The sequence below is a fragment of the Osmerus mordax genome, chromosome 11 (genome assembly GCF_038355195.1).
Source record: "Osmerus mordax isolate fOsmMor3 chromosome 11, fOsmMor3.pri, whole genome shotgun sequence".
Lineage (NCBI taxonomy): Eukaryota > Metazoa > Chordata > Actinopteri > Osmeriformes > Osmeridae > Osmerus > Osmerus mordax.
In genome coordinates this window covers 8,792,015-8,815,176 of record NC_090060.1, presented here as the reverse complement: position 1 = coordinate 8,815,176, position 23,162 = coordinate 8,792,015, and the positions used below count along the sequence as shown (strand labels likewise).

The window sequence follows — 23,162 nt, the reverse complement described above, 5'->3', positions numbered from 1 at the left end:
GAATCTTCACAGAGTATGAGCTGTGACTGATGCAAAGCATGGCTTCGTACTGATAATTGATGCAAAGAGGTTTTCAAATGATCTGTGGAGCAGTGTGACTGTATAGTCAAACGAGGTGTTTCAAAACATGCTCTTCGTCGTCACCTCCAGGAGAAACAGGATCATATTAATCATAGAACAAGGTGGTATACTGTAGCTCTATGAGACGGATGTTATTTCCCAGCAGGCCTCTTTTTGATCAAGCAAAGTACACACACGCACAAACACATGCCTGAGAGAGACAGAGACACTAGGGAGGGGCTGAGAGACCAACGAGACAAACAGCACAGAACCCATTTTGACCTGGTGTCTGGCGTGTCCAGAGGTTGGCTCTGTGTCAAGCTGTCTGGGAGCTGCCTATCTCTATACTCTTTCCATCCCATGATGTCATGTATTCATCATTTATTCATTCAACAGAAGCTTTTATATAAATATATAAATATATAACTAAGCACACTAAACTAAGCACACTAAACTCAGCACACTAAACTCAGCACATTAAACTCAGCACACTAAACTCAGCACATTAAACTCAGCACACTAAACTGACGGGCGCCAATGTAGAGTCCTGTGGAGTGCCCTACTGATTCGTAACTCTTGATATCTGCATTTCACCATCTCGTCGCACATTTTTATTTTGATCTCTACATCAAATGCATGACTGTGTTCAGTTCATGGTCAGCACATGTAAACCATCTCTGGAAGTTGGGATCCCTCACCGAATTGCTCCTCCCAAGGGTTCTTTCATTTTTTTCTCCAAGTTTTTTCTGTACGTTTTTCTTCAATGACTCAGAGATATTAGATGAAGCACGAGTGAGTCACCAAACACCCTGATGCGTTGAGGTTGGATAGTTTGGCATCCCCTTCAGAGTGCACATCTATTGAGGACTTGTGTATATTTGTGTGTCCGGGTGCGTATGTTTATGTGTGTGTGCGTGTAGTACACACGGCATCACGCCGTGTACCCTGTTTTGCTGCAGCCTGTGTATACACGCTCAAGGCTCAACATGCTTTGACCTGCAGGACAAACAGACCTGATTCTGGACTGATGCCTGTTCTCTCACTCTCACACACGTTCACATACACACCCCCACACACATAAAGACACACGTTTCCAACTAATTTACTCATACTACATATACAAACACACACACACTCACTGTCTATCACACACACACACTCTGTGTGTTTGCACATAGTACCACCCAATCCTGGGTTGGAGGGAGGGGAGTTTCTCTCCAGGGAGTACATTCTTATTTCAGACTTCTTGACAGAAACACTTAGTCAGGAGAAGACCTGCTTTTATTCCATTTATCAAAGGAATTTACCTCAGGATACTTAAGTCTTCCCTAGGCTCCCCCAGCTTACCCCAACCTACCCCAACCTACCCCAACCTACCCCAGCCTACCCTAGCTTACCCCAACCTACACAAGCCTACCCCAACCTACCCCAGCCTACCCTAGCCTACCCCAACCTACACAAGCTTACCCCAACCTACCCCAGCCTACCCTAGCTTACCCCAACCTACACAAGCCTACCCCAGCCTACCCTAGCTTACCCCAGCCAACACAAGCCTACCCCAGCCTACCCAGCCTACCCTAGCTTACCCCAGCCTACCCCAGCCTACCCCAGCCTACCCTTGCTTACCCCAGCCTACACAAGCCTACCCCAGCCTACCCCAGCCTACCCTAGCTTACCCCAGCCTACCCCAGCCTACCCCAGCCTACCCCAGTCTACCCTAGCTTACCCCAGCCTACCCCAACCTACCCCAGCCTACCCTAGCCTACCCCAACCTACACAAGCCTACCCCAGCCTACCCTAGCTTACCCCAACCTACACAAGCCTACCCCAGCCTACCCCAGCCTACCCTAGCTTACCCCAGCCTACCCCAGCCTACCCCAGCCTACCCCAACCTACCCCAACCTACCCCAGCCTACCCCAGCCTACCCTAGCTTACCCCAACCTACTCAAGTCTACCCCAGCCTACCCCAACTTACTCAAGCCTACCCCAGCCTACCCGTCTACCCTAGCTTACCCCAACCTAGTCAAGTCTACCCCAGCCTACCCCAGCCTACCCCAGCCTACCCCAGCCTACCCTAGCTTACCCCAACCTATTCAAGTCTACCCAGTTTACCCCAACTTACTCAAGCCTACCCCAGCCTACCCCAATTTACCCCAGCCTACCCCAGCGTCCCCCAACCTACTCAAGCCTACTCCAGCCTTCCTTGGCCTACCCTAGTCTTGCCACTCTTCCTCCTGTTCTTCTGCTGTAGAAAATAGATCCTCAATCATCCAGGTTAAATCCAATTGGACAGATAAAATCTGAACAAAGTTGCATGAGACACAAATGGGCTGTGCACAGTTTTTTTTAAGTAAACCGTGTTCTTCTGGACAAGGTCTTGTCTCTGACAAGATGTTTACCAGTGAGCTACAGGACAATAGACTGCTGGGATGTTTATGAGGCTATAAGGATATAAGGAGTCAGGTGGCTAAGCGGTTAGGGAATCGGGCTAGTAATCAGAAGGTTGCCTGTTCGATTCCCCGCCAGGCCAATGACGTTGTGTCCTTGGGCAAGGCACTTCACCCTACTTGCCTCGGGGGAATATCCCTGTACTTACTGTAAGTCACTCTGGATAAGAGCGTCTGCTAAATGACTAAATGTAAATGTGATGTAAATGTATAACTGACTGTGTGTGAGACTGATACACCAGAGGCACGTGGAGTGGAAATCCCCTCCTTTCCTGCACTCCTTCTCCATATCTTCTCCTTTCCTCCCTTCACTCTCTCCTTCCATCCCCTCTCTTCTCCTCCTTCTTCCCCTACCACTCGTTCTCTCCTCCTCCCTTCGTTTAGAGAAAGGTGCAATCAGATGTGTTCATTTAGCCCTTAGTCTACCACAGGTCTGCAGCATGTTGTCTGCTTAAAGGTCCCATGACATGAAATGTTCACTTTAGGAGGTTATTTAACATTAATATGAGTTCCCCTAGCCTTCCTTTGGTCCCCCAGTGGCTAGAAATTTCAAAAGGTGTAAACCAAGCCCTGGGTATTTTTATCTGCCTTTGAGAAAATGAAAGGTGAAACGCTCGGTTTTGAAAATGCTGGTTTTATGACGTCATAAAACCGAAGGTTACCTCCCCTTTCTCTGCTTTGCCCGCACAGAGAATTTGGCCCAACAATGAGAAAATGAGCTACGACCGTGCAAGCGTGATATTGGTTTTCCTCGAGACATCATGGCTTGCAAATGACCAAAGCATGGCAGTTAACCCCGCCTCTTTCTTCCTCATAGCATTTAAAGCTACTGACACAGAAACAGCACGTCCTGAGCTCATTGTGGGACTGCTTGTAGTGGCTGTAATTCTGCACCAAGGCTACATTTCGGGAAAGAAAGTTCAGATACAGTATTAGGGGAACACTAAGGCATATATAAAAGCATCCAAAAACAGCATGTCATGGGATCTTTAACTTTTTACATCCGCTGGAAGATTGCTTCCGATGGAGTTTTTGTGTTTGACCTGAATGACAGGTAATATGGAGCAGTATTACTCTGGAGGGCTTCCTGGGCATGTCTCCACTCTAGCCCAGCCCTTGTAGACCAGCGTAGTCCCCAGAAATATTACTCCTGGGGATTATCCAGTTGCTGATTTTACAGTCACGCTTCACAAAATGACCAATTTATCTCCACAGTTTATCTTGGTTAAACACCAGGCTTCCACTAAGGTTAAGCCTGCCACTGAGGACAAGGTAGGAACAGCACTGAAGAGCCTGCAGGCCACATCCAACCCTTCACTCAACACAGAAAACACAGCCCAGCAGCTACCTCATCAGGAAACATCACTTTCACCTTATTCATTTCCATAGAAATCAAACATTTATAACCTAGAAATGTTCTCCCGCCTAAACCTCCCACCGAGAATAAAGAACGGACCTGTTAGATATTTATTTATTTGTCAGTCAGTCATAAATTAGCCTCCAGTATTCAGCTTTGACCTGTCCCGTTCCAGTTCTGTTAAGCTGACCAGTCGGACACAGCTCTAAACTGCATCATGGAGTTCTTTCCCAGCAGCATGCGGACATGGCAGGGTGACAACATACAAGCAGAGGAGTGAACCGTTCTGAGTTTCCTTCGATGAACATAACTAAACAGGAAAGTTCTCCCAGTTAACCTCAGTTAACTTTGACACTGTGGAAGAAATTGGGATTTCCTGTGTGCTTACATTAATCACTAATCAATAGAACTAGTCATTGGATACTAGTTAGTACGTTTATCATGTAAGCTTGCTATTAATAAGAGTATAGTGTGTATATGTGTCAGGTTAATAGATGTTCGGGGTCAGGAGAAAGTACTGGCTATATGTTCCTTGTCATGATTACAAGGAGAGCTCCACCAATGAACTCTAGTCTGAGAGTTGTCATGTGTGGGGAGCAGTGAATCTCTTTCTCTGAGACTGTTGTAACGTCATTCCTGCCTGACTGTCACAATCTATGAACACATTTCACCAGAAACCTTCTGAGACACCTGAGCCATTTCAAACCTCCTCCTCCTGAGAGGACATGCTGCATTCTGCAGTTTATCATCTGACAGAACCCCAATGGCAAACAGACTTTGAAAGCCCTGATCGTGAATAGATGCTTTGTGGAGATTATGAAACCCATTTGATGAACACTTTCCTCTGTGCCCATGCAGGCACAGGCATGTTTGCTTCCTGGTGTTGGTGTACTCAATGACTTCTCTATCAAACACACACACACACAAACACACTCCTACAGACTTCCACTCACTCACATAAATACACATACAGCCCCGCAATCCGAATCATTGTTAACAGCAGATGATGAATTCTCCGTGGGTTTTAACAGTGATTTAGCCATAAGTACATATTTGCTTGAGTCACATTGAATTTACAAAGCTGACCTGATGTGTTTGTTGAGACACTGGTGCAGGGGGCTGATGTGACACACACACACACACACACACAAAACACAACACAGCTGGATTAACCTGTTAAACAGTCCATGCTTACAGGGAAGTCTGTTGTATTGGGAGAGAGATAAGATTATATGGGAAAGACACAGAACAAAAAGTCCTGACTGAAGAACCGTGTATTTCCACATCTCAGTCCTACCACTCTATTAGCACACTCCGTTATCAAGCACATTCCCCCAGATAGATGCCTTTAAAACACCACAATGGAATAGAAACATATTTGATTAAAACAATTCTGAACCCGAATCCAGGATCTCTGACCTGTCCTCAGATGTGCAGAGAGACACTGCCATCAAGTGGTAGTCTGGACAACTACAGGACAAATGGGAAATTGGTCTGAACTGGATGAAAAGCTGTACGGAGGCTGACCCCAGGACATGCTTCCTGTAGGACAGAGGTCGGAAACCCGCGGCTCTAGAGCCGCTCCCTGGAGCTTTTTCAAAAAATATGAAAATGGAAAAGGATGGTGTGAACATATTTTTTGTTTTAATTATTAAAACAGAAATGTTGAAAAAATATTTATTATACCCATTTTTACAGCAAAATGTGTATGTGTATAATAAATATTTTATTTCTAAATTTCTGTCAACGAAGATTTACGTCATAGCCTGCGACATACGTTTCTTTCAGCTCGGCGTAGTGCCAGACAGGTGGCTGTTGCAAACAAACCGGCGGGTGTGTCATGGGCCATGGATCCCAAAGGGAAAAAGAGAAAGATAGCTGAGGAGAACAGAGGATTCAACAGTTTTTGGACCAAATCATTTGCTTTCATTGCCAATGCGGAAGGATTGCCTGCATGTTTGCTTTGTAATGAGAAGTTGTCAAATAACAGTAACGTGGAAAGACATTTCCAGGGAAGGCATGCTACATTTGCAGCCGAGTACCCAGTTGGGAGTGAGAGAAAAAGTGCGATTGCATGAATGCTCATTATGTATTTGTAGCCTACTTATCATTTTGATAGTAATATAGCTAATATAGACCAATTATCACCCGTCACACCACTATCAAGCATGCTCAACTGCGCATGTCGGCTGCAAAGGACGGACTTCTCCCAGGTATACACTTGGAGTGTCGATCAGGTCATCATGTATCTCTGGCCACTGGATTTCAGAGCTTGACATTAACTTTTTGAGGCACCTGTCCTTTGGACAAATACATTTACGTTTCATTTGTCCATGCACAAAAGTCACTTGACCCCCGATTCCTATAAATCGACGATGACGATGTGATAGGGCAAAACTAGCCTGGCTAACGGAGGTCACTTTCTCAGGCAAATGATGAATGAAACAGGCTTGGTTAAAGAAATCCAAGATTCTGGCTGTCTTCAGCAGGCTTGTATCTACAAAAGGCAGTCCTCCCTGACGTTTATAGTGTAGAATGGAGTGAAATGCAACATTGTGCACACTGCCAGTGAGCGACCCGAGTCTGACTGAGGCCAACGACGTCAAAACAGTGTAACGGGGACTCAGTCTCACTCAGATTGCCAGGTCCGATTATTTCACAAAAATGCCAGGTCCGATTATTTCACAAAAATAATCGGACCAGCTGGCTAAAAGCGGAATCTCTTTAAAGCTGCCCTGCTTGACTTTTAAGGTGTATAATTGACTGTAAAACTGTAAAATTATGAACTTTGTGACATGACGTGAAGACATAGCTGCCGCATGCGGTCTACCAGGCGACATTCTCACTCAAATATCAAGACTTTCGTAACCCGAATCAAAATTCTGATGTGACAGATCAATTGGGAACTTTTCTCTTAAAGGCTGTCCTTCTCGACCTTTTTGGTCTTTTTAAATCGAACTATTTGTATAATCCGTGTACTTCTCTAGCCATTATAAAGGCTATCCTTTCCCGGTTTTCTGCAGCCACATTGCGCGCTTACAGCCTTAGTCTATAGACACTTACAGCATGTGTTGCCTTCATTATAAGGCTTATATAAGGCTTTTAATTTTTTGCGGCTCCAGACAGATTTGTTTTTGTTTTTTTGGTCCAATATGGCTCTTTCAACATTTTGGGTTGCCGACCCCTGCTGTAGGAGATCCCCCTTGTGTTGTGTCCCCATAATGGATTTGACTTAGAATTCATGTAAACTAAACTCACGTGCAGGTTAAATGTGATGAAGTGGATGTTTCTCTCATAATCAAGCACAATGAGAGTGGCTCCGTTGTTCTAAAGTCTTAAAAACGAATTTACGTCTAGGATCAGCATTTAGCCATGTCTCTAACCATGACCTGTCAACTTTTAAAGTTCACTCATTTTATGATTATATACAGTATATAATAAAAAGCTATCTATTTTAACCTTGTTAGTCTGATGAAACTCTCCTTTTCCCTATAATTATTATACTGTTCATCTAGTATTTACCAAGCAGGTCGAACATGGAGCCAACACACAAAACTGGTTTTCTTATCTACACGTTTGACACAATAGGATGAACATAATATGTCATCCCAGTTACCCTAAATCAACGATCTGATGTTCAGACAAGAGTTGGGGGTGCAGTTTCTCATACTTGAATGTATTGGATAATTTTACCTATTGCAGCTTCATTGCACCACACGTGCTTCCATTACCTTCACCACATGGTGAGTAATGGCCAACCTTAGCCTTTAAAGTCAAACCTGTTACTGTCAACCCTGATACTGCCAAACTTGTAATTGTCAACTCTGTTATTATAATCATTGTTCGACTGAATTCTTGTACAAGCAAAAAACATACCTAATAAAGACTAAAAAAAAATCTTGCAAAAGGGTGCTATTTTTTGGAATGACCCAGTTCCATTATAAAGAATAAAATGAACAAGCAAACCAAACAGTTTTCGTGATTCTTCTGATATAAATAGGAGATCTCCAAACCTCTGCTGACGTCAGAGACCCCGACACACTGATGTTCTGACTCAAGCACTGAGAGCACTGAACGTGCATTACTCTCCAATACTGCCACCTAGAGGCAGAATGCAATAACTGCATACAGCAACCCTCTGCACCACGATGTGCATCAAGACACCAAGTGCAGCAGATGGAACCAAAGGACCTCTAATAGTGTACAGAGAAAAATAGAAAAGTGAAGAGGAAATCTGAGAGTAGAGTTTAAAAGATCAACACAAATCAGACTAAAACAGAATAGAGTGGAATCGAACAGTAGCTTACAGAAAAAGTGTTCAGCCTCACTATAACTTGCATGATAAAATCCAGACCACGACACTGTACAGGTGGAACTATCAAATGTTAGGGTGAAAGATAGATGGAGGTCAGGGCATTCATCTTAATAATCCTCTAGGGGGCAGCGCTGAGCTTCATTACTGGCCCTCCTCAAACTCATACAGGTGCATGGGCCAAGAGGTGCAGATAATATGTGTCCCACCTTCTAAACATATAAGTCCTGGTCTTGTCATGGTGAACTACTGGTTGTTGTATGAAGCCATTACTTTTTGTGATAGTTTTGACCAGGGGCGTCGTTTCGACCCTTTTTACTGGGGCACGTGCCCCAGTATAAGTCTGCTGTGCCCCAGTCAAATCAAAATTTTGAGTTTTTACAATTTACTTTATTAGTCAGGGCATTAATTTAGATTGATAATCCCAGAAGAAATGAATACAGTATCCCAATCAACGCTTGTAAAAGTGTGCACAAACCGATCCACGCAGAATTCCATGTAAGCGCGCTCTTCTGAGCTTGCCAAATAGCCACTGCAGCACGAGCACAGAAGTCCAGGTGTCGGACTCTGAGTCGGCACACAAGTCAGAATTGAGGTAGGCTAAGAAAACATTTCAAAACTAAAGATAGTTTCTAAATCCTACCGATCATCTTATTTTGACTAAAACATAAAAACAATATTACATGAAGCTCAAAAAACAGTATTTGTGAAAAAAATGTGCACGCTGGCATTAACTATTGATGTCCCTGCCAAAGCTGATATCAAACTTGCGTCCCTGAACTATTGTATAGTGGGTTAAGCAAGGGAAGTTTCTATAGCCTAGTAGTGCATTGTGCGCAGCAAGCGTGAAAGAAAAAAAGGGATATGAATGGGGGCCTGTGCCACAATAGAGTTTTATGTCTAACAATGCCTCTGGTTTTGACAACTTCAAGTATAATAGGCTTTATTTCAGTCCAACTCAGTAGGTCTCCATGAATTGTACGCATACATAAATACATAAAATAAGTTGACATACATACATAACCTTACACAGCATACCTAACAGTCTTTCTGATTTGTACAAAGCTTTACACATCAAATGTGATGAAGAATACGACCAGGATTCGCCCCCACACTCAGACCTGACAGTGAACTTGAGAGCACGATACACACAAGAGACTTAGATATGTGGAATGTTCAGGTGGCCTTGCTGGGATCGGCCTCCTAGCAGAGGCCCCCTAGTAACCCTCAGGGAAGAAACATATCTTGCTGCCTCTTTGGGATCGAAATATGCTAGCCCTGACGTGAAAAACAGGTGTGGTTAGAAGTCTAGCCTCAAGGCTCAATGTGCTTTGTTAACTCCCACTAGTTTACTGTACACTAGGTCCTACCTTCAACGTTCACAGTGTAGAACCCTGACAGGTGACATCGTGATCTTTACAGTCCCTCTTCCATACAAAACGTTTTTTGTTTGTTTTTGATATTTTTCTCCACTGTTTTCGAAAATCTTTTCAAATGGGCGCATTGAGGGTCCAGTTTAAAAGTAAAAGACAGTCTGTGGACCATGGAGGCGTGGGAAGGGACGATGATAGGCTTGATGCGCCATCTGGGAGACACTACTCACGTGTGCCATCTGAATCCCCGCAGGAAGAGCCACACTCGCCGAAAGCCGGTGAGACTCCATCAAGCCCGGATGTCCATACCTCCCGCTCTCACAGTGACGCTGTCAAACGGAGGGCAGGTTGGTCCCAATTGCTAATTTGCCAACTACAGTTGAATGGAAAACTATCATATATGTACAAAACTTTTAGATCTTCATTGTCATGGATATCATTTTTTTGCTTCTGCATATGTTAGATAAAATTCTATAGTAGGCTATACATGCATAATTTACAGCTATTGAAAAAAGGTTTTAGGGCCAAAAGATGTACCCAAAGTATGTGTGTACATCAGTGTGCATGTTTACATATACTGCCTATGCATGCATGTATTCATGCTTGTACTGTGAGGTGTATGATGATAGGCATGCATGCGTGGATCCATTTTTGTTTAAGATATTGGCTCCAGTTTTTTCTCATGAGCCTCCCCCCCACCCCCACACATGTGCCCAGGGCTGAAGTCCTCCAAGCTGGATGCAGAGAAGAAGTACCTGGGAGTAAGAGTCAAGATGCCCGTCAAAGACATGCTTAGGACCATACGCCTGGCCAAGGGCTTGGACCCTCAGGTAGGAGACACGTAATCTCTCTCACACACACACACACACACACATTTCACACTCACTCACAGACTTACACACACATACACACTAACATTGCAGACTTGGATAGAAGATACATCCCACTAATAATATGACTGTCTCCATAGGGGAGTCATGGAAAATCATCTAAAGGTGAGTAGACCTGATCCCAGACATGTTGCCAGGTTAGTGTTCATGCGACAGGGCACTAGCTCTACTGGTCTGCAGGTAAGACAGCCAGGAGGAAGTGAGGCTCAGTCCGTCTCTCCATCTAGACTCTAACTGCTGCTCAGGATGAGGGTTTGTTCACGTTCAACAAACATTGTTTATCTTCAGGGTTGGTTTGTCTTGTGAAAGCAAGGGCCTCTTATTTACACATCTTCAAAGAGAGATAGACTAGACTGAAAATGTTATTTCCTCCTAGAGGAGAGAAGAAGCGTGTCAACACACAGGGAGAGCGCAGGGCCGGCAAGGTGAGTGGGATCCATACCATGAGTGTGAGTGGGGAGTTCAGGGCTCTGTGAGGCAGGATCCTCTCAGGTCTGAAAGGACTGTTTTAACTGCTAGCTCCAGACATGTTGTGTTCTACTGCCCATACCCAGCACTGGCTTGGTCTTGTCCCTGTGTTTGTCCTGGGAGTGTGTGTGTGTGGAGCAATAGACAAACTTCCTTTTAAACTAATACAACAGAGACTAGTTGTGAAGAGGATCCTGTTTTTGGCGGCAGAGAGTAAATACCCCCACCTTGCTTCCTGTGTCTTTCAGAAAAAAAAATCCATGAAGAGCCTGGAGGAGCTGGCCTTCATAGTTGAGGTGCTGGAAGAGGATCTGAAAAACTACAGCCCTCCAACCACGCCTATTTTCCATGGCTACAGCCCTCTTTCCCCAGAGTACAGCCCACCTCCTCAGCCTCTCTCCCCTGGCTACAGCCCTCCAATCCAGCCTCTCTCCCATGGCTACAGCCCCCCTCCCCAGCCTCTCTCCCCTGGCTACAGCCCTCCTCCCCAGCCTCTCTCCCCTGGCTACAGCCCTCCTCCCCAGCCTCTCTCCCCTGGCTACAGCCCTCCTCCCCAGCCTCTCTCCCCTAGCTACAGCCCTCTCTCGCCAGAGTACAGCCCTCCTTCCCAGCCTCTCTCTCCAGTGTACTCCCCTGACCCGAGTGAGAGCACCTGGAGCCCTGAGGCCCTGTTTAGCTACCATTTAAAGGGCACGCAGCAGAGTGATCTGCCCCTAGACTACCCCTCTCTAGGCTTGCCCCTCTCCCGATCCCTCTCCAATGCCCTTAACCAGCTCAGCCCCCTGGGGGGTTACAACAGCGAGGGCTCTGATGACATGATATCAAGCCCTGGGTCATACATGTCCCACTCCCCCAGCCTCAGTGAGTACCAGGTCCCCTCTCCCCCCAGCACTACCCCAGATGTGGGGTACCAGGCCTGGAATGATACTGCATTCTTCTGGAACCAGCTGCAGCATGAAGGGAACCTGATCAGGGACGTGTCCGACTCTCATCTCCTAGACACTGATGAGAACGGCCAGATGTAAGTATGGAAAACAAGGTGTATGTGTGTATATGCTGTGACAGTATCTGGTTCTTCCAGAGAACACATGGGCGTTCAGGGGGAAACATAAACATAATCTTAGGGAGAAACATAAGTATTTGGTCTACTTCAATTATATACCTGGGTCGCTGAAGGGTACGTGTGTCTCTCTCACATGTGTACCACCAGGCCTGATAGAAGCAGTCGTGCTTGAACCCTGGTCTGTGCTAACTCACAGAGCTAAAGCCAAGAGCCATCTCTGGCAAACCCCAGGCAAACATGCTTCTCATAGCACCTTTGTTGCCAACCCACCCCAGCTCACTTATGAGAAAGCTCATCAAAGATCATCAAATTGCAAATCTCCTTAATCAGCAATGCTACTCTGGCATGCTAACTGAAACCCTTCTGGGACAGCCGCATGGTAAAACACACTGTGCTATGTTCACACAGTACCAGGAGGACAACAGTGAAAACGTGAATAGTTACAAATACAAGTAGTGTGATTCTAGATTGGTGCATTGCTACTTCAAACAGTCGCAACCAGGTGGATGAGTGTGTGTCTCCCTACTGTGTCTCCCCGCAGAGCTCTTCACAGAGCTGCGACTGAGGGTCGCCGGGCGCTGGTATATGCTATCGCCAAGAGGATGGCCGCTCTCAACAGTCTGGACCTCAAAGACTCTGAAGGAAAGGTACTTCGAACAGACAGCACTTTCTATCCTAACAATTTAGTAGTTTGTTTTGTTACTCAGCACTTTGTTATGATATATAACTCCACCACAGAATGTTTTTATTTAGTATATAGGGTTATGGTTGTTAAGCTTTAATTGGCTAGTATGGCTGCCTAACCTTTGACCCCTCTCTGCCCAGTCTGCCCTTCACCTGGCAGCCCAGAATAACCAGCACATGATTGTGGAAGACCTGGTCCGGATGGGTGCTAATGCTAATGAGACAGACCGGTCTGGGAAAACCTGCATGCATCTCAGTGCAGAGAACGGTTACATTAGAGTTGTAGAGGTAGGTCAGCTACACCAGAGTTCTAGTACTTCAATAATATCATACCTACTACCAAATCAATGTGACAGCCCCCACCAACCTGTTGATGAACTCCTTAGAGTCCCTCTGTTACATCAACTAGTTACAGTACTTCAGGTATAATGTTAGCTGGGCCTCTTTACTTGTTCTGTAGAAGTATGTGAGAAGAAAACTACTCCTCTTCTGAGCTAACCGGTTGTGCAAGTTGTAACAAGTTGTGCAATCTCACAGTCGTATTATGCGTTTTATGTTGAGCTTTTGTTGTGGCCTTTGTTAGACGTGTCCTGTACCTTGCAAGCAACCATGGGGATTCTGTGTTCACCTACCCTAAACCTAACATTGCCCCAACCCTAACCTTGCCCCTACCCTAACCCTACCCTTGCCCTACCAGCAACTCTGGAACTCCTGTATGTTTCCTTATAAACCTGTCTCACAAAAGTGAATCCCTCCAGTAAAAAAACATCATGCATTATTTTATGTTTCAGGTTCTGATGAAACTGATAAAGGAGGGATTCTATGTTGACCTTGAAGCCACTGATAAGTACGGTATGTAATGACCTTTCTAGTTTCTCAAAACTCTTATAAGACCAGTTAAGACCCCTTGAATTTCTCCTCTAGTGAGTTTTTCTGGGAGTTTTTCCCTGTCTTCCTTGAGGGTTTAGGTTGGTTGAGGGGCAGTTTTATGGGCGTATGTGAAGACCTCTGTGACATTGCTTGTAAAAAGGGCTATACAAATACATTTTGATTTTATTTGAGTGAACTAACTGGAAGGGAAAAACAGAATTCACTGGCAAGTAGGTGTGTGATGTGGGTCTCATACCTCAGGCCTGACCGAGCAACTTTAGCAGCCTGTTCAGGCTTGAAATGACTGTACAGTTATACCCTCAGGCACCAGCTAGGTATTTGAAGACATACAGGTTGCTATAATTGTTTTGTTTTTTTGTCTCTGTGCGTGCATTGTGACGTGACATTAGTTTGTAATCCACTCCTGTGATAAATGTCTTTATTCTTAGTCAGAAGATCTGAACGAGGATGTTACGTGTGTGTGTGTGTGTGTTTGTTTGTTTGTTTGTGTGTGTGTGTGTGTGTGTACAGGTCTGAATGTCCTTCAGTGTGCTGCTGTTTCTCTGAAGCTGACCGTGAGGGAGCTGGAGAGGAGCGCGTCCCCTGGCCGGACCAGACTCCAAACCCTTCGTAAGGAGCAGATCATGGAGACCCTGGAATACCTTCTACTGATGGACAACTACACCCTGGTCGGTCACCTAAGACACAGATATACTATAGTCTCAGATATACTATAGTCTCAGATATACTATAGTCTCAGATATACTATAGTCTCAGATATACTATCGTCTCAAAAAGAAGAGGGTACTTCTTCATGTAGAACTAACTAACTCTTCATGTTGTGTACCAATTTCTTGGAAAGACATACAACTAATCTAGAAATGAAACTTGATTAACCAACATAATCAACTTGGCCAAACATATTTTGAAGTATAGCTGAAGGAAGCTCAGGGTTCAGAGGAAAGTAATCTCAGTGTGACTTGCTTTGTGTCTCAGGACCAGGGCTTTGGGGTGGACCCATTTCCCCAGTGTTCCAGTATGGAGCCTTACAGACCCACCCAGAGAGGGGTCCCCAAGGCTAGCATGGACCAGGTGAGACACTGATGCAGTCCTTACACTGGACCTGTTATTTTTAACAACACAGTACATCACATTCAAATGGCCACATTTCTTTAAAACTATTTTTGTATACATATTAGGTCAAATGGTCCTTCCAGGTAACGTTTGCATTGAGAACCGTGGTTCTAGGCAACAGTGTGGAACATTAGGTGTGTTAACAACATGAATTGTGGTTCTAACAGCTGTGTGTTATCTGCTTCTCTGTTCTCCAGGGGGTGAGGATGTTCTAGATCTGGGTGGTCCATGGCCATGCCTCACAAGGCGTATGCAAACCTGACAGTAAATGTTTCTGAGTTATTACAAACTTGAACTTGTCTGAGAGAGGTTCTAGTGGTATGAGGGTCTTCATTTATTTCTAGCTGCTAGTTTGATGCATAGACCCTCTGTTAGATGCCGTCTCTCCAGGCAAGTCAAGTTTTTATGTCATGCATTCAGAGTTATTTTGTGCAAGGCTCAAAACAAAGGAGTGAACCACTCTCATTTTTTTGTGGCCTGTATTTAAAACTAGGATGCTCATTAGCTGGTTTCTGTGAAACTTACATTGTTTGTTACATTAAAGTAACAAGATATAAACGCAAGTCAAGCGAAGAGGTGATGGTGTTGGATATTTGTGTTGTTATTGGTGTTGACCCTTCACTGGTGCTCTTTTAAAGACACTGGTAAACCATGTGATATCCTGACAGTCCTGTCTACATTTTGCATAACATAGTGTAAGTGGTCATATAAAGACATTTTAAGGGAAATAAATGTCACAACATAGTTTGTCTTATTTGTTATAGTTATGCATCTATAACTTCATTAACTAACTAGAATAACACTTTATGGTTGTAATGTTACTATCCCAAAATGTATGTCCACGTAAGTGGACATAAAATAATCGCCAGGTCTCAGGATATTGGACATGTTTGTTATATCACGTTTGTAAAATTACATATGTTTGTAATATCTTTTGTTACTTTGTGTTGATTTTCTTCAATATGAAAGGCAAAGACCAACTGCTACATATTATATCCTAATGAAAAAATGCATAATTGTAAAACAAACAACAGTGTAAAGTGTATTATGATGTGTTTATGTTTTGGACCTAAAATGATGACTTCACCTTACTTAGTTCCATGGTAACTGGGTTCTGTCTAGGGATTTCTGGGTCTTTTGTTCTCTGTTTGAGGATGTTGTCGTTGTCTCGTGGCTGGTAGGTAAAGTTTACCGTTCAGCAGAGATGAAAAAATAGCTTAACCTTGTCTTTCATTAGGATCTATGAATATATCAGTAGCCCGTACTAGTTGTAGATTAATGGTAACGTCAAAATATTTGTTATTAAGTTCTTGACTGTTGTGTATCAATTATAATATTTGCACATTCGTAGGTTAAAAGACAAATGTATCTGTAGGGGGTTCTATGTCTGATGTACATGCTGTTGGTGTGTTTTTGTTACATTCCTAATGTAGTTGGTGTGTAGCGATACTATCAACCTTGTCCAATCTCGTTATCGCCACTGTGTAGTCACATACCCTAGCAGTCCATGGCTGCACAGTATACCTATATCTGATGGTGGTGGGTTGGCTGTGTAAATGACATTTTTGAATGTAGACTGAGATTCAACCCTAATAAAGCATAACACAGCTAGCAGTTGCATGAGTGGTTTGATGCTCCTCACTGTGTTCTCTTCATGACCCAGAATCATTCAGATAACCTGACCTCTGGGGCGCACACTCCTGGTGTATGAGACTCCTGGAAACAGGACCTCTCCTCTGGATCTCTCCACTCTGGATCTCTGCCATCTCAGCTCTGATCTCTCAAATATGGCTCTCTGCTCTCTTGAGTTCCGCTCTAGGAAGTCTTGATCTTGAGCTTATCTGTGCTTATCTGCCCCGAGAAAATAGATAGGATTCCAACACCCAACCACTTATATAAGCCATAAATCTAAGCTGTATTTCTGAGACAGATAGAACACGAATGCTCACAGATGTCACATGGTTATGTGTTTGAGTGTTGGATGCTTTCCAGCCGTGCTCTGATCATGCTGTCTCCATAAAGATTTGACCTGTAAAGTGTGAACACAAACTGTTGCTGTTAAGTCAGAAAGTATCTGATGCATGCATGATAGCCACAGGGGATTCAAGTAAACAAATGTGAAAGATCACACAACAATAACATCCATCAGTGTAGCTGTGAGGAGTAGGAAACTTTTGGGCCTATGTACAATGAATGTGTTTTAGGAAAGTTTACAGTTGGTTAAGAAGCTTGATACAATGAATGTTGATTCAACTCCATTTGATAGAGATGCCATTTGCAGTTTTATGACACCTAACTAGGAGATGTGAAGTCTAGAGACGGGAAGTCTGGATGACCTGGGAGAGTTCTTGTCACCTAGAGAGGAAGAGACAGTTGGTCTGGAGACAATGTGGATTCAACTGTATTGTTCTTAGGAGTTAACCAATAGAAGAGATTTGGTATAGCTGCATGTCTGTAGGATGGACCAATGACTTTTGAGAACTGTCGTATCTATAAAATGGTCTGTTGAAGAATGTTCTTGGGGGTTCAGGGCCATCAGCTGGGTAGTGCTGGTGGGCTGGATTCTCCCGGTTCCTTTCTAGAATGCTAGATGGAGCTGTATGAAATTGTCTTGTGTTATTGTCTTATGTTTGAGTGTCGATGATGTTATGTTGATGATGTTATTATGTTTAAATCTACGTCAAATGAACATTAACTCTGTACTTCACCCGACTTCAGCCTAAAGGATTGATTCTCTCAAAAACTTCCACGACAGAAACAGAGGCGGAATGTTAAAACTTACAAACAGTTAACAGTCTGTTTATGATTTGAAATATCTCAAAACCTGTCGTTTATTTCTTTCCCCTCAATTACACACTTCTGAAATGGCATGAGACAAAATTACCAAGGACTACAATTACCAGCTTAACAAAAGAGGATGAGTAGGTTTTGACATTTTGTTGCAGAAGCTCTGTCAGTGACAGCCCCAGCGCATACCTCCGGCTAACCCTGTCTTTGTCGAAGCATGTCAGCGAGGGCCAACATTTCTACATTTCTTATGTACATTTCTGACAACGTGCGTGGTTGCATGGCGTCAGAGGTGTCAAGTAACGAAGTACCTTACTTAAGTAGACATTTTGGGTATCTATACTTTACTGAAGTAATAATTTTTCAGCCGACTCTCTACTTCTACTCCTTACATTTTCACGCAGTTATCTGTACTTTCTACTCCTTACATTTTAAAAATAGCCTCGTTACTCCAATTTCAGTTCGGCTTGTTTTCATTCCGGCTTGTCATCGTTCAAAAAAACATACAAAAAAAAAACTGGAGTGAATGTGATTGTGGTTGGATGACAAGTATTTAAACATACCATTCCGACACCGGTTTATACGTGATCCATCACCTGCACATGACACAAAATCACGTCAAACTCGTCAAAGGAAATAGACGTATGTAGCCTACGAAGATGTCCGTGGCAGAGACTGAAGTTTGACTTTTTGCAGCATTACAATAGGCATCTAGTCATCATATTTTCCGCTCCATGAAACACATGTTAATGCTTAGTAGTAGGCTTTATGGTTCTTTAATGTATTTGCATTGTACTAAAATGCGTTAATTTTCAATGGGCATAAACAGATGCAGCCCACATTTTTGGGGGGGAGGTGGGGTCGTGCATTATAGACCCCTGTGCCTAAGCTTTCGTCCTTAATGGCATTTTTCCCCTTACTACTTTTACTTTTATACTTTAAGTAGTTTTGACACCAGTACTTTTATACTTTTACTTAAGTAAAAAGCTTGAATTGATACTTCAACTTCTACAGAAGTATTTTTAAACCCTAGTATCTATACTTCTACTTGAGTAATGAATGTGAATACTTTTGACACCTCTGCCTGGCGTAGCGTAGCACATTTATATTTTTATATCAATATATTGGGGGGGACATTTTGACCAGATTTGAATATTGGGGGGGGGGATGTGTCCCCCCCAATATACATTATGATTACGGCCTTGGGTAGTAAAACCTTTATAATATGCTTATAAACATCAAAACTAAGACTTTCTAACTTACCAAGGCCTTATGACCTGTAAACTAACAATCATTACAAGCATCGGGATCTAAAGCGTCACCTCATTTTGTAGTTGCATGTGAGTTGTATAAACACAGCATGTATAGGTAATAATTTATTATGAACACAAAGAATTGCACAAGGCCAAGAGATGACACCTGCTACACACTCTCATGGTGCTACAGACAACATTGGCATGACTCACAAAGGGTGATTAAGAGTTTAGTCATACGTTTTTATGAAATTCCACTTTGGTTGGAGCAGGTGTAGATGTTATCAGCTGTGTTTCACATGTGAACACGTATAAATATGAAGCACATATAAATATATCTTTCACCTGGCCTGCTCACAGGATTCATATTGAAAACTGGAATTTAATATAAACTTAACAGTCTTCCTCCTCCATCAGTATTGCCTGCAACACTCCCTGAGGGACAAATCTCTCAAGTAGATGAAAGGACACAGCTAGCGAGGAGCACAAGAGACTGACAGCTAGGTTTTAGGCGAGAGAGACATGTTCCAGAAGAGGTAAGTCAGATGCGAGAGGGAACCCAAGACAGAGAAGATAGACAGGTAACTGGGGAGATAAGCACCACAGGAGACGAAAGGAGTCAGACAGGTGGAAAATAGGGGTTGAGTGGGTCATTGAAAGGAGTATGAAGACTCACATGAGAATAGACAGAGAGAGCAGTGGCCTACCGTGAGTACACATTCATGAACAAAGTTCTGAGAGTGACTGGAACTCGAAGGGATCAATGGCATATCAGTTCAAACTGGTCTGCCTGTTCTTTCAGATCAAAGTGATTAACGTGAAACAGATAACGTTTTAAAATGTGTATTTCAAAAAAGGTTACTCAAATCTGTCCTGCAAGCCTGTATGGATCATGTTTGTGAGTCCGTTGCTGGTTTTCTGATACTGATACAACCTCTAGTGGTGGACACGGGAAGTGTCCTTTCCCAGTCCTTGCTCCTCATCTTTGGGGACAGACAATATTCAGCTGTCTCAGAGTCCCATCTAGTGGTGACAGATGACATGACAGGACTGCACACCAGTTTGTCAGGATATGGGAGATGTTTGAGGGAGTCCAGTGAGATGAATTCTTCAGAGTGGTATGTTACTTCAGGGCAGTCATTTATATTTAGTCATTTAGCAGACGCTCTTATCCAGAGCGACTTACAGTAAGTACAGGGACATTCCCCCGAGGCAAGTAGGGTGAAGTGCCTTGCCCAGGCACACAACGTCATTGACACGGCCGGAATCGAACCGGCAACCTTCTGTTTGGTACCCGATTTCCTAACCACTCAGCCATCTGACCCCCCCCCCCCGCCCAAGTCATGGTTCATGGTGCCTGATCTGAAAGCCTGCTTAACCTCATTGCTATTTTGAGAAAATACAACTGAGGCTCAACTTATTGAAAAAGTGTGCAACATCTTCATTCTTGACTCTTTTCAACGCTTTATTTGATCAAACAATCATGATCAGGCTTGATTAGAGACCAGACCCTGCCAGAGTTGGAGACAAAGCGATGGCTCCTTCATCTCTCAACCGACATATTTCGTTTTGGTTTCTCTGATGAACATGAAAGGCATTGGCACAAAACGCGTTCCTTGTATCCCAATTCTATCCACTTGTATTTAAAAGGCATGGCAGTAGTTAACATTTTTAGGATTGACTTAATAGCACTAACTCAATGCTTCAGGGAATCTGTATAACCAGGATGCAGGGACACTGCAAAAAAAAACATCTATCCCATCTCTGGGCCCTGTTCAACACATTCTCAGTTAGTGAACTCCAGGAGACAGTGAGCTATAGTAGAACAGTTAATCCCTCCCTCCATCTCTCCCCTTTCCACTCAATGCCTTGTAAACAAAGGGGTAGGCCAGTCCCTCTTAGACCCCTTTATTAACGTAGAAATCTCCCCTCCTCCCCAGCAGGCTGAGTTGGGCCAGGCTGAGTTGAGCCAGGCCCAGGTGGTCTCACAGCTTGGAGAAAGCCACTTCCTTGGGGCTCTTCTTCTCCATGGAAGCCTGAGCGGACTTCATCACGTCCTGGGTCTGCAGCATGCTCATGTTCCAAGTAGCCTGCAGACAAACAGACATGATCAAATGAGCCTAATCTGTCTAGGATTCTAACCCTCCATGAGACCAGCAATCACCAGACCATCTGAGAGCACTGCTAGAGTCTCACCATGTAGTCCAGTCCTTCGGCCACGCTGTGGTCCCTGGAGTAGATCAGGTTGACCTTGGTACCCTGCACTGCCACGGGGCTGCGTCCGGCAATCTCCCCCGCCAACTCCAGAGCCGCCGCCATCATGGCCTCCTTATCGTCAAACACACGGCTATATGTGGCGGCGGGGGGGTGACAAACATAATAATCATGAATTACAAACTCACAGGCACACAAACAGACACACTCCTAGTCTGCCCACCTGACCAGCCCGCTGCTCTTGGCCTCGTCAGCATACATCTTCCTGGCAGTCAGAGCCAGCTCATTCACAAGGCTGCAGGAGCAACAAACAGTTATTTCATCATTTAATCACATTTACAGCAGGTAAATAACCTTGTAAACCAGCATTGGGTTATCTCTAGTAATATTGCTCTAGTATGATCATGTGAGTCTCTCTTTACCTGCGGCTGCCGATGACCTTGGGAAGTCTCTGCAGAGTTCCCACGTCTGCTGCCAGGCCAATATCCACTTCCTGGAGGAAGACAGGACCAATCATATGTGATTGGTCGGTGGTTCTGACAATTAAGTGAAGGAAATAACATTTCTCTATGTTGAACTGTGGACCTTAAACAAAGTGTTTTATCAAAGTTATCCAGTTAGTACACTATTCAAGCCAATCCTACCTTAACCTGGAACCATGCATCCTGAGTGCACAGACGGATGTCACACGCTGTGATCAGATCCACACCTGGCAAACACATCAACATAGACATCCCCACGTACACACACACTTGGTCAACAAACACCGCAGATCAATACGAATGACCGGACAATATCGAAATACATTTGAGGAAACTATTGTTCTAGAAAAGATGGAATAGTGCACCCCCCGTCCCACCAGCTGACCTCCTCCTATACAGGCGCTGTGCACTGCCACCACCACTGGCTTCGGACACTGCAAGAATAAAGGTGGGTGGATGGGTGGACCAATAAACAATACACATTTGTCTCTCTGATTGCATACATTTTTTTCCACAGACCTTCTCAATGACGCTGAATGTCTCCTGGTACTTGGTGATGATGCGTCTCATGTTCCACGAAGTTCGGGCCATGTCGTCTCCCTCTGGTTGAAGTATATCACTGGCCATGTCCATCAGGTCGATGCCTGCTCACACACACAGACACACACAATCTACGTCCAATAGGGATATATGGTTGATAAGGAGTCCAATACAAAAGACTTTCATCCAACCATCTGACTCACCGGAAGTGAACATCTTGCCTGCTCCCGAGACGACCACCACTCTGCAATCTGGGTCTGCAGCGATCTGAGAGAAACAGTCCACCATCTCGCTGGGAGGACGGCAGAGAAGATGGAGGGTTTATAGGATCGACTCTGTGTCCCACCTCTATAATACATGGCCCATGGACGGTCGGGCATAATGACCTACCTCCAGAAGGCACGGTTCATGGCGTTGCGTTTCTCGGGGCGGTGCAGCTCGACGTGTGTGACGGCCGTGGCTGGGTGGCTGATTGAGAGGGTGGTGAAGGGGGCGGTGGGACCTCCGGAAGACATGGCTCTGATACCTGGTAGCCACACACTGCTGTCTGTGGAGAGGGAATGAAAGAGAGAATAAGGTATGGAGAGAGGGAAGGAAAGATGAAACAACTTTGCTTGTGAGCGAGGGGTAGAGAGAAAGAAATAGGTAATGAGATACTGACAACAGAAAGGCAGAACAGAAAGGCAGAACAAAGACAGAAAGCAAAAACAAATACAATGGAACATGTATGCAAAAATCTGGACTCAGATCAGAGTGAACGGGCTTGACAGGCTTGACACAGTTTTAACCTCTCACCTAGAAAACTGACTAGCTAGTAAAAGGAGCTAGCTAACTAGCCACTCTAATTGCCCTATCGTTACAACAGTGAACATAAGCATTTAATTCTTTCTAAACAATGCTGCATGTCGTTCCAGCTAGCATTGAAAATACGTGCGTGTGTTTATCATACAAACTTACTTTTCGTTAGAGCTGTTCTGGCAATTAATGACAACATTGCCCTTCACTTAGTTCTCAGTGCTATAGTGCTACCTTTCCAAAAGCTAGGACAAACCCGTCCTAACAAGTTGAAAAACAAGGCAAATGAAAAATTAACTATCAATTTTATCCGCAATTTACTTTATTGATTTCTGTTGTAAATCTTAATTTGTTGTGGCTTACTATCGGCAGATCTTACGAAATAGCCCTTCACGCACTGAATGTGTAGCTATTCTGTGCAGAATGTAAGGA

General features: G+C 44.2%; 2 protein-coding genes across 2 annotated transcripts; one reads left to right on the top strand and one right to left on the bottom strand.

Annotated features, from left to right (window-relative positions):
* The first annotated feature begins 9,584 nt into the window (after positions 1-9,584).
* zgc:113279 (uncharacterized protein LOC553749 homolog) lies at positions 9,585-14,900 on the top strand. The gene is made up of 11 exons (XM_067246362.1): positions 9,585-9,897; positions 10,268-10,380; positions 10,521-10,545; positions 10,819-10,865; positions 11,157-11,929; positions 12,513-12,618; positions 12,797-12,943; positions 13,447-13,507; positions 14,057-14,214; positions 14,522-14,617; positions 14,857-14,900. The coding sequence occupies exons 1-11, from the start codon at positions 9,672-9,674 to the stop codon at positions 14,872-14,874; spliced, it is 1,770 nt and encodes a 589-aa protein (XP_067102463.1). The 5' UTR covers positions 9,585-9,671; the 3' UTR covers positions 14,875-14,900.
* A 5,243-nt stretch (positions 14,901-20,143) lies between these two features.
* On the bottom strand, positions 20,144-23,114 carry ech1 (enoyl CoA hydratase 1, peroxisomal). Its single transcript, XM_067246834.1, has 11 exons — positions 23,094-23,114; positions 22,893-22,991; positions 22,326-22,482; positions 22,139-22,227; positions 21,915-22,039; positions 21,781-21,829; positions 21,558-21,622; positions 21,336-21,406; positions 21,137-21,208; positions 20,896-21,046; positions 20,144-20,789 (listed from the first exon to the last, which is right to left on the bottom strand). Exons 2-11 carry the CDS (start codon positions 22,927-22,929, stop codon positions 20,685-20,687), a joined length of 921 nt encoding a protein of 306 aa, XP_067102935.1. The 5' UTR covers positions 22,930-22,991; positions 23,094-23,114; the 3' UTR covers positions 20,144-20,684.
* Between the last annotated feature and the right edge of the window lie 48 nt (positions 23,115-23,162).

Coding starts and splice junctions, on each gene's coding strand:
- zgc:113279 (XM_067246362.1), top strand. CDS start 9,672: ATGGGCGCATTGAGGGTCCAGTTTAAAAGTAAAAGACAGTCTGTGGAC. Junction 10,381..10,520: donor CCAAGGGCTTGGACCCTCAG/GTAGGAGACACG, acceptor CTGTCTCCATAG/GGGAGTCATGGAAAATCATC. Junction 14,215..14,521: donor TGATGGACAACTACACCCTG/GTCGGTCACCTA, acceptor TTTGTGTCTCAG/GACCAGGGCTTTGGGGTGGA.
- ech1 (XM_067246834.1), bottom strand. CDS start 22,929: ATGTTGTCATTAATTGCCAGAACAGCTCTAACGAAAA. Junction 22,040..22,138: donor AGGCAAGATGTTCACTTCCG/GTGAGTCAGATG, acceptor GTGTGTGAGCAG/GCATCGACCTGATGGACATG. Junction 21,209..21,335: donor AAGGTCATCGGCAGCCGCAG/GTAAAGAGAGAC, acceptor TTGCTCCTGCAG/CCTTGTGAATGAGCTGGCTC.